Source organism: Thalia democratica, chromosome 7, assembly GCF_965202585.1.
Source record: "Thalia democratica chromosome 7, ktThaDemo2.hap1.1, whole genome shotgun sequence".
NCBI classification, from domain to species: domain Eukaryota; kingdom Metazoa; phylum Chordata; class Thaliacea; order Salpida; family Salpidae; genus Thalia; species Thalia democratica.
In genome coordinates this window covers 28,509,203-28,521,001 of record NC_139171.1, presented here as the reverse complement: position 1 = coordinate 28,521,001, position 11,799 = coordinate 28,509,203, and the positions used below count along the sequence as shown (strand labels likewise).

The 11,799-nt window shown below is 25.3% G+C and overlaps 1 protein-coding gene across 1 annotated transcript; it reads left to right on the top strand.

Moving 5' to 3' along the window:
- Nucleotides 1–2,166: 2,166 nt before the first annotated feature.
- On the top strand, nt 2,167–10,434 carry LOC145841224 (kelch repeat and BTB domain-containing protein 3-like). The gene is made up of 5 exons (XM_082948592.1): nt 2,167–2,303; nt 6,923–6,993; nt 9,023–9,529; nt 9,779–9,872; nt 9,945–10,434. The coding sequence occupies exons 1-5, from the start codon at nt 2,167–2,169 to the stop codon at nt 10,432–10,434; spliced, it is 1,299 nt and encodes a 432-aa protein (XP_082804718.1).
- Nucleotides 10,435–11,799: the final 1,365 nt, after the last annotated feature.

Genomic DNA, 11,799 nt, shown 5'->3' with positions numbered 1-11,799 from the left:
CTTCAATGTTGTAATATTATTTTTATGATAAGATTATTTCATTTATTTAATAGTATTTAAATTCTGTTACATAATAATATTAATACCAATCTTTTAAATGTTTTACTTAAAGCTAATTGAAATAAAAACTTCATTAATGAACAGAAAAAAGACTACTATACTATTTGATAAATCCTAAACATGTTTCTAGTCTATTTAGTTTAATTAATAATTAATAAAAACTACATTACATACCTGCTTGAGAATAGTTGATTATTTTGATCAGTTTTTTCTTATCAGAATTTTTTTGGCAATATTCTCGGCACATCTATTCACGAAGCAATGATTCATGGAAATTTTACAAATATTCTTTCCTTTGAACTCCTCTAAGTTTTTCTTGCTCTTGTTTTGGACGAGTTTTGCAGAAATAGCTTCTATTCCTTTTCTTTTCATTTTTTAATTTATAAAACTAAAAATATTTTAGTACATAGTAAGTAAGTGTAAATTTAGTAATTTGTAAAAACATACTCAGACATTTTATAACTGATATTATTTAAATACTGTTTTAAACATAGTAAAAGCATATAAAGGTCTATAAAGTCTTAAGAATTTAAAATCTTTGAGATTAGAACTTAAAGATAAGACTTAAATAAAAAGTTTAGGGGTTAACGACAAGTCAAACTCTAAATGCACAGGTTACAAATTATTTTTAATTTTTTATAGCTAATTATATATATTTATTTTTAAAAAAGATTGATTTTAATGATAGTTAAGTTGAACGTTTTAAAATAACTTACAAACTTGTCGAATAAAATGTTTTTTAGAAAATCTTGACATTTTTTAACAACAAACATTGAATTTAAAAACAAAGAAATATTAGTAAAAATCAAATACATTTTTAATAAAAATTTAATTAACACCTATCTTTAAGAAACCTTGAGAGTTAAACAACCACAAACAACACAAAATAACTGGAATTATTTTATGAGTTTTAACATTATGTTAATTTTATTTTTCTTTATTAAAAATTATACTAAACGTTAGAAAAATTGTTACAACAGTGTACCTGCCAGAATGATTTTCATAGTGTTGGGTTTTAATGTAATGTGCAACTCAACTAAAAAAAAAAATTAAATTTAAAACCATCTTTAGAACTAAATGATACTTAAAGGTAATTTATACTACTTATCAAAACTAGGCATGACTTTTGGTTTATATATTTATGTTGAAGAACAAATTAAACACTAAAAAATAAAGAGCATCATACTTAAAAAAAAAGTTTAAGTGTGGTTAAAACTATAAGAGTGTATAAATAAATAAAGAATTAAATACTTGAAATTAAAATCAAAAATCAATTACAAGTTATTTATATTTAACAAAAAAGAACTTTAAAATGAACAATATAATAACAAACAAGTTCATTTTTGGAATTACATCTGGAAGGTCTTAGCTAGGACATTGCTGCAATCACACTGTGGCTGATCTATAGAGCTTTATCTTAAAAATTTAAACATTCTTCAGCCCACTTGCTTTATGATTGACTGAATTTATAATATTTGGTGTTTAACTAAAATGACAGAAGTTAAACTAGTATTCCACTATTTTTCCTCCGTCCGCCACTTTTGAAGTGAATCTCACTCTACCCTTTTTTCTCTCCCTTTTTGCTTGAAGAAGTTCTCAACCCACTCTTTTTCTTCCTTTTTGCTAAGAGGCTGGTGAGAAAAAGTATTTTTATTTTCAAACAAGCATCTTCCCCTAGCTCTTAAAAGTAACAGCAGAAAAAAACACAATTTTAAAATATGCAAAGTATCATACTAGCCTTAAAAATAATTTAATAAGAAACATTTAGATAGACAATAACAAGAAAACAAAATATTTTCAAAGAATGGTCGCGAAACTTGCATATTTAAAAAAAACTAAAAGTACTTAAAATTAACTAAAAGCCTTTTCAGAACATTTTATTAGCAAAAGTTTTAATTACTAAGCAAAAAATAATGTCTAAATTATGATGCAAACAATTTTTCTAAATAAATATACCATTTAATTTTCATGCCTATGCAAACCGCTATGATAAAAATTCCTAAAAAATTTTAAAGCATGTTACTGGCTATTGCTGTTTGAGTTACTAATAAATATTGTAATTTTCGATAATGCTATTTAGATTCAAGAGCTTTATACATTTTTAAGATGACTTACTGCAGGGTTTCCTTAAGTGGGAAACGTGGTCCCCTTTGGGGTCATGATATAAACTCAGGGGGCAACGAGCAGCAAAGGGGTAAGAAGGGGGAGGAAAAAGCAGTAAAGGAGCCACATGGGGCCATGAGGTTATAGTTTGAAATTTACATTAGATGTTCTTGAGTTGTAGATGAAGAGAAAAAAAGGTCTTAGGTGTTTCTAATTGTAGATTTTGAGTAATCTTGTTTAAGCCATTTGCAAAATAGTTTGGAAAACCCTGACTTTACTGTGACTTAGAATTGATCACCATTTTTAGTGATCTTATTGTACTTATACATTGCCAGTTTTCTTCTGAGTGCTTTGGACTTATATTTTGTCAGTTCTATAGTATCTTTGTGGACCTAATTTTGTCAATTCTGTTTTGAATTTGTGTATATAAAATTTATTAATTCTATATTAATTTTGTTGACTTACGCTTGGACAATACACTTTGTTTTTTATGTTTAAATTTCCTATGGTATATTTAACAATATACCTTATTACCTGATGGTTTTTTTAAACATACTATGTGTTTATGGTCAAACCTCAAGTCAAGTTCATTTTAAAGATCAAATAGTAAATGTGAGAATTAATTTTTAAAGTTTAAATGCAAGCTTTGTTGTAAGACTTTTCTAAATCTACTATTATATAAAATGTACTATAAAATGTAGATGTCAGACATATAAGAATGTGATAAAAAATTTAAATATATTGCTTAAAAAGTAAAATATTATATATATTTAATAAATGAATGTTTGGGTAAATAACTGTCATGGTCTTATTTAACTATTTCAAAAAAGAGTGGTGATTATTTTCCTCTAGGATGCCATGTCGGGTTATATTGTAGTATATAACCACACAAAAAGTCATAATTAAATTCAAATTTAACTTATAACTAAGTGTTACATAAAGGTATTCTGTATGACTTGACTTTTAGTAGTTATATTTTAAATTAAAGAACATATTAAATACTAAATTATAAAGAACAACATATTTTAGAAAGTACACGAAATGTGGTCAAAACTTTTACATATGAATTTAATCTAAGAGGAGAATAATATAAATTGTATAAATAAATTAAAATTTAATTACTTGTAATGGATATTTTATTTTAATTTAAAGTAATTAATTTTTGATTTAATTATACATTCTTATAGTACATTCCTGTTAGATTAAAAGTTCTTTTTTATGAAATGTTTATCACTTGTAATTAATTTTTGTTTTTGTTTCAAGTAATAAGCATTTCATAAAAAAGAACTTTACAAAAAACAATATAATAACAAATAATTTTAATTCTAAGACTACATCTGGAAGATCTTTACTAGTATATCACCGCAATCACACTGTGTTTGGTTTATATAGCTTTATCTTATAAATATAAACATTCTTCAGATCATTTTTTTTCTGGTTAGCTGATTTTATAATATTTGAAATTCAACTAAATGGAAAAAAAAGTTAAACTGGTAATCCATTATAATAGAACTAAGTTCTTTTTTTAATAAAATTCAACTTAAAACCTCAACTTATTAATATTTTGAAATTTTTATAAATTTAGAAAATAGAATTAGTATAATTAATCACAAGTATAAATAGCTTTACTAATATAGAACTTTTTAAATAACTGTCTGTCAATTAAAAAAAAAAAACAGTTTCAATGTTTAGTTTTTTATCCTTTTTTAGAACCATAATTAAAGCACCACTGTATTGAATAGATTTTGAAAACTACTTTTTTTTGCATTTTAAATTGTCATATTTGTTTGCACACAGTATAAATCGCATATAGATAATTATTACCTGTAAATGTAACAGTATTTGATATCATCATTTTTTTATTCATTTTAAAAAATTCTATACTTCTAAGTAAAATGATAAATCGCTACATATTTACTCGAGCATGAAATTAAAAAAAAAAGCAACAGTATTCAGTATTACAGTATGTTTATATCTTGACATCTTGCAACAACTTTAAAAGTGTAGTTTAATAGATGCTTAAAATATAAATGTGAATATTGCATCAGTTATTGATAAACATAAGTTGAAAAGTTTCAACTTGGTAAAACAAACCCATTAATGCTAAATATACAATAATTGGTTCAATTGTTAGTCAAGTATGCATGAAACTAAATTTTGTTATACAGTATTTTAGAAACATTATTCTAGATTGCTATTCTTTGAAAAAAATAATTATGAAAAAATACTGAGTTTTTCAAAATTACTTAGTGAAAATTTAGAAGTTTAGATGACTGACATAATTTTATACTTGACAATTTAACTAGCACTAATAAATTACACAATATATATATTTAAGGTATATATTAATAAGACAAAAAAAAACTGTCTCTTAGAAACAAAATTTTTGAGAGTAAAAATTAGTATAGAAGTCAGATAGATACTACAAGTAACAGAAGTTATTGTATATATAGTAGTAATAAAAAATTAACCTATGGTATCTGATAAATTAAAGAAAATGATAGAAAGTATTTAAGATAAAGCAAACTTTAATTGTTTTTTTATCATTGTTGCTAATTATTTAATCTATATATGGATGAAACTATGTAGAATTAAACTAAAAAACTTCTGTAAAAAAATTATATTAAAAAATTAAAAATTATTAAGTTCAGAAAAAAAAAATTAAAGATATTGTTAAAATATTTTAGTTTTTGCTTTTATTTTGAGTAGTTTGTGTTTGTAAAATTTAATTATAAACTCATAAGGTCTCTCAAAGATAGGTTTTACTTAAATCATTATTGAAAAATATAAACTATTTGTTATTGATAGTTTTAAAAAACATTTTTGTTTTCTTTTAAAATTTATACTTCAAAACTAATGTTAAGTTTATATATGTATATATAAATTTTTTAGTTGAAACATTTTTGAGTTAATTGAAAATTATTTGTCTTATTTTTATAAATAAGTGTCTTAAATTAGCTAAAAAATTTCTTTTTGTTATATACAAATTTAGAATTTAAATTGTTAATAACCTATAATATTCTTGTTGAACTATTAGTTTTGAGTACTAATCATTAAGGTTTTAAATTCTCTAAAATTTATGACTTTTTTTATGTTTTTACTATGTAAAAAACTGTTTCTAAACAGTTTTGAGACATTTTTTAATTTTGACAGAAAGTAGTTGCTATGTCAATAACTACTTTATTTTACTGAAAATAAAAAACACTATAGTGTATCATAGAAATAGTAAGCTTTATAAAAATAGCTTTTTTTATAATAAAGTAAGTTATGCTAATATCACGCTTAGTTTGTTTAAAAGATATTTTGAGTTTATTTTTAGTTTTTGTTCCAGTTATTTTTGAGATTTAATATGTACCTTTTAAAATGCATACTTTATCAATGATCCTCTTGGTTTAAAAGGAATTAAAAATCAGGGTTGTCACAAGGTCAGGAAAACTCAGGAAATCAGGAAAAGTCAAGAAAAACTAAAAAATTGACAAAATTATGGAAAAGTCAAGAAAAACTAAATAATAATGACAAAAGTCAGGAAATTTGACTAAATTAAAAAAAAATCAGATTTTTTAAGTTTAAATTTACAAAATTCCTTGTTATCCAAAGCCTTTGTATGGTAAAAAATTAATTAAAAATCCTTAAAAGTCAATTACAATTGCAAAATTTTCCTAGAAATTTATAATTTTTTTTTATTTCCAATGCCTTCGTCTGGTCTAATTAATATAATATCCTATAGAAAACTGAAAAATTTCTCTATTATTATGTTGAACAACTACCCTACTTGAACAAGCAGTTTTTTGTAAGCTATTCAGTGTTGATGATCTTTAGCACGGACAATTCCATAGTAAAACTCAAGCTGTGATAAATACACAAAAGTTTATCTGGCATAATTTTGAATCAAAATTTTATAGTAGTATTTTTTAGAATAATTTTAAATTAAAAGTAGATTTAGAAAAGTCAGGAAAATTGTAGTAGTTGGCAGGAAAAAATCAAAAAGAGTAAGACAATTTTTCTCAGCTTGATCTGTGGTAACCTTCAAAAAGAAAATAAAAAAATTTAATTATTTGTATAAATTAGTTTTCAAACTTACTACTTTGAGTTTTATTTTTAGTTTTACTTGAAAAAGGCAAGTAAACACCTGCATAAATAATTTAATTAAAGTGTAGGTCACTAGAATATACTTAAGAGTTTTTATACAATATTTTCTTATTTAATGATTATTTGTTAGGAACCAGATGTTTTATATTGCGTAAAGAATAAAAAGAAGATTTTAAGATAGTATAGTTCAAAGTTGGAAAACTGAATAGATTTAAAATGGAAGGCGAAACTATAAATTTTTGCAAAGCTAATTCACTAAAGTCCTCCTACAGTTAAGGCAGATTCTTTAAAATTTTAAAGTTTACAGGGTAGCCAATCGTTGAGTCAAAAGACTATCCTGAGTGACCAAAAGTTGTCCTGAGTCATCCTGGAGTTTTGAAATCCTTAAGTTTAAGTATTTTAAATTATTAAAGCTAAACTGCCTATATATAGTAAAAAATGTTAGTTAAAAATTGTCTTTGTATTTTTTTAAAAAAATATTTTGTAAATTAAAACTAGATATAGACATATTTACTATGTACAAAAATGTTTTTAGTTTTATAAATTTAAAAATGAAAAGAAAAGAAAATATTTCTGCAAAACTCATCCAGAACAAGAGCAGAAAAAACTTAGTAGAATTCAATGGAACGCATACTTGTATAATTTCAAAGAGTTGTATCTATGTCAATAGATGTGCCGAGAATGTAGCAAAAACCTCTGATAAGAATAAATTAATGAAGTTAATTAACTATTCTCAAGCAGGTATGTATTTTTAAATTCTTAACAAAACTAAGATTAAATATTCTTAGGCAGGTATTTTTTTTTTTTTTTTTTTTATTAAAGGTAGAAAATTTATTATTAGTATGTAGGTTAAGGATTCATATAAATAATCTGAAATTGTTTGGCCTTTCCTTTTAATTTTATTATAGAAGTTTTTCTTCAAGAAAAACTGAGAACAATAGAACTGACAAACTTTAGTACAAAAAAAAAAAAAAGTTTAACTGACAAACTTTAATCCACAAAGTCAAAGTATATCTGACAAAGTTGAATTCAAAAAGTCAAAGTAGAACTGACTAGAATTAGTCCACAAAGTCAAAGTAGATATTACAAAGTATTATTACAAATAATCAAAAAAAAAAGTGTTGACTAGTTTTCAGTCACAGTAAATAATGTTAAATTTCATAAAAGACTCTTAATAACATTATAGAAAGAGACAATATTTATAAATAACTAAGACAGAAAAGACCAGTAAAATGCTAGAAATATTTTTGAATTTTTATCATAGGGGTTTTTAGAGTCCTGACATTTGAGAAAGTTTTTTTTTTGTGTTTTTATTACTTATCTATTATTTAAATACTTTTTGATCTAAAGTAAGTTGTCGAAGTTCTAGTAGACACAGTAAAATGTTTATTTTATAAAAAGTACATTATTTTAGAACTAAAGACCATTTGTTAAAAATATATATATTTTTAAATTTAACTTAATACTTTTTTTCCAAAAAAAAAAAACAACAGAATTAGTCTTGAGACATATTAAAAAAAACATGTGTTACTTTTTTCTTGTTTAAAAGGAAGAATTTTCCAACAAAATGGCAGCGGAAATTTTAAGTGAAGTTTCTCTTCAAAAGTGAAAGGATAAGAAGTGTAACGTTACATCAAATTTCATATGAAACCGTTTTGTGTTTAAGGGGAAATTCCAAAAAAATGTTAAAATATGGATGTAATATTAAAACAGTCAAAGTATAGAATAAGTTAAGAGAAGACAAGAGATCCTGATGTAATGCTTATCAAAGTTAAGTACATCTTATTGCTATATAAATCAGTCACAGTGAGTTGTGGGGAATTTTAGCCACATACTGTAGTAAATGCCTGTTAAATCGATTCTTGTGTAAAAGTTTTGACCACATTTATAGTATTCTCCAAAGTATAATGTTTATATTTATATAAATTTGTCAAATTGTGCAATAGTTCTTTAATACAATATGTTCATTCAGTATCACGCCAAGTTATAAATAAAGTAGCCCGAGTATTATTTATTATTAGTACTAGTTTAGATTAAGCTTAATTTACTTATGGTTTTTTATGTGGTTGTACACTTTGTTAGAACATTATATAATGTTAATATGAATGTCATGTGGGCTAACATTATTAATTTCAATAGAAATAGTGTGTACCTTATTAATTGTATATGTCTCATTCAACTGTTTATTGAAATAAAAGTTTTTCTTACTATTTAGTACGCCATAGAAACCAAGGTATGCTTGTGACTAAAGGTACAATCCGGTCTTGTTGAATGTGTAAGGGTGTATTGTGAAACAGACCATGTTGTACACGCTTTTTCTGCAGGCGCTGTGCCACTCTAGGGGTTTAAGCTCGGGTCCCATTAATGGCAATATTTGTTTCATGATTAGTTTTATGATTAAAAGTTCTAAAAATTAGTTCCAATTTTAGATTTAACTTTTCCTGTGACATCTGTCACTTAAAAAAAATTAATTTTTAAGCCTTTGATCCGTTTAAATACATTCTACTTAAACTTTCTTATATTACTATTTTACTTACTTTTTTACTTAGAACAAAAGAATTGTTAGTTTGTTAACTTGCAATTTGACTTTTAAAAACAAAAAGTAAAAAAAAAATATGAAACGACCAGTTTTGTTTTGTTTAGCAAATTTGTTTTTTAACTATATATTTTTATTTTTTTATAATGTATTTTGTATAATTTTTTTGCCAGTTCTATACTTTTTTAAACTTAAAGATGATATAATATATTTTAAACTAATTTATGTTTTCAGCCGTCATAAAATCGGATGGTCATGAATTATGTTGCATGCTGAAATTTAACAACATTTTTCTGAATAAAAATGTTGAAAGCCAAGTGAGTCAACGTGTTGAAAAAATAGTGAATTTAGAGAATGCTGTAGCTATTCACCAGTTAACAAAACATTTCAATTTAATAAATGCTTACAAAACAACACTGAGCCTTATAGAGCGCTGCTTTCCGATGGTAGTTGAAGGTAGCGGTTTTTTAGAAATGGACTTCAGCCAAGTTTCGAAAGTGCTCAAAAGTTCGGAACTGTCGGTCACGTCTGAAGTTGAAGTCTACCTTGCTGCTGAAAGATGGTTGAGCCACAACTTCAACGAACGAGGCAAGTATGCAAAAGATTTGCTACTAATGGTGAGGCTCAACTTGCTGTCCGATGATGCGTTGGAGTATCTTAAAAATAAAAACTCATCGTTCTCCAAAGTACATGGGTGTACTGAAATGTTAGATAGAGCTCAAGAAAGCAACAGCACGCAAAGTAAAACGTCTGAAATTAATAGATATTGTAAACAGAACCAATTTGTGATATTTACTTGTGGGAGTCGGTATGATCAGTCTAAGAAAAAAATTGATAGTTTTAGGTGTTTGGAAAACAGTGGTTTAAAATCTGTAAGGAACATCAGCAGCACGAATAAGGGCCGAATTTTTTATTTAACACTTTGTTTGAAAGGTGAAATTTATTGTTTCAGTCGTAAAAATTCTAAAAACGATAGCATAATTTCTGTAGACAAATATTCGCCTCGCACTAATGCATGGAGTAAAGCAACTGACATGTTTGATAATCGTCGTGGCTTTGGTACGTGTGCATTCATTGACGAGCTGTTTGTTATCGGAGGTTTGATATATAATAAACCTAATTCAATGTTTAATTCATGTTTTAAATATAATACCAGAGACAGTGACTGGAAAGAAGTTGCTGCAATGAGCCAGAAAAGATCATATTTCGGTTGCACGATTTACAAAGAAAGAATCGTGGTTTCTGGTGGGTGCAACAGTGATTTCTCAAATATAAACACAACCGAATGTTATGACGTGTTTGGGGACGCTTGGAAGCGAATGCCAAGCATGTTGTCGCGCAAATCGGGCCACAGTTTAGTTGCCGTGCAGAACAAACTGTTTGCAGTTGGGGGAAACGTCGAAATTGATTGTGAAGTCTTGGACGATGTTTGTAATAAGTTTGTTGATGTCAAATCACCACTTTCTCACGGCGCGCATATAGCTGTCGCTGTTGGTGGTAATTTTTTTGTTTTTGAATATGAACGTCCTTCAAGATCCCTTTCAGTTTATGAATACGACGTTCAAAAAGAAGAATGGTTTGAAAAGCATTGTGAAGAAGTGGAAAATTTGTATTTTCATTCTTGTGTCTCACTGCCAATATTTTAATAAATTTAAATTGAAAGAAAATTTCTTAGTTGTTTGATTATTGTTTGACGGTTAAGTATTAATAACTTGGTTATTCTGTTAAACTTTTAGTATCTGTTAAATTAAATTGAAAGAACATTAAACGTAAACCAAAATTAAGCCAAATAGTGTAAATTTTTATACAAAACGAAGACAAACAAATTGTGCGGATTAAAAAATGTAGCCGAAACTTTTATAACTAAAAACTTTTACCTTAATGCTCTTTCAGTCTCCTATGAAAACAAAGAAAACACAAATATTTTAGATAACTTATAGTGATTAATAATAAGGGCAATTAGGTTAAATGAAACAATGATAAATAAATAATAAAAAAATAGTAAGGAAAATCTAGTTAGGTAAAATAAATTTAATATAACTCTGATTTAATCATTTTTATTTTTATTCTTGTAAATCTTTATGTATAAAATTATGAATTTAACAATTTTTATAAAAATAGACAAAAACCTAATTTTGTTTTTTAAATTATAAAAGTGAAAACTTTTACTAGAAATCAGCATTTTTGACAACTAAATATTTCATTAAATTTTAGTTAGTTTTTGATGAAGCGTAATACATCAAAAATTTCAAATAAAAAAAATTAATAAGCTATTTATTAAAAACAAATGCATAGAAACCAAAAATAATGTCGTATTTAAAGCTTCATAATTTTTCTTTTTAATTTATCATTATATTTAATAAATGAAGTTATACCAGTTGTTGAGAAGTCATTCAATTTTTTATTTTGATTTCTATAGATAAAAAATTTAAAAATACCATCTAAAAATGTCTTTGAAAAGAAAATTGTTTTTCATAAATTTTTCATTAAAATATAATAAAGTTTTTTTTAAGTAAATTAAGTTTTTTTTCTGATTTTTATCAAAAAAAAGTTATGCGTTTATCGCTCTTTATCTGGTTAAATCTCAAGATAGTTAACACAACGCGGACGGTTTTATAATACTGTGGGATCTCACGTTTTAATCAATTGTTGACATATACTGCTTGCAGAAATAATGTAACTTACGGCCAATGAAGTGTTTGGTGCTTTAAAAAAATCTTGAAAAATAAAATAAAAACTAAGAGTTTTTTACGATCAAAGCTAACAGATCCGCTTATAATGTCCAGTACGTAAAAACGTTGTTTTGTAATTACAGCAGTTTACTTTAAAAACTTTCCACAACCATCTTATATCGTCATACGTATTGTTTTAGATTTGGAAACAATAAAAAATAATATTTAATAGATCCAGATTTCAGTAGCTGTATTTGTAACAAAACTCATCTTCTAAAGTACTAGGGTTTACAAATGGAAATAACGTTTGTTATCATGATAATACAAATAAAAACAAAT

Excerpts from the sequence above, each read along its gene's own strand:
- LOC145841224 (XM_082948592.1), top strand. The coding sequence starts at position 2,167 with ATGACTTACTGCAGGGTTTCCTTAAGTGGGAAACGTGGTCCCCTTTGG. Across the intron at positions 9,530-9,778 it reads AGAAAGCAACAGCACGCAAA|ACAAATATTCGCCTCGCACT; the intron begins GTAAAACGTCTG and ends TAATTTCTGTAG. Across the intron at positions 9,873-9,944 it reads TGTGCATTCATTGACGAGCT|AGACAGTGACTGGAAAGAAG; the intron begins GTTTGTTATCGG and ends ATATAATACCAG.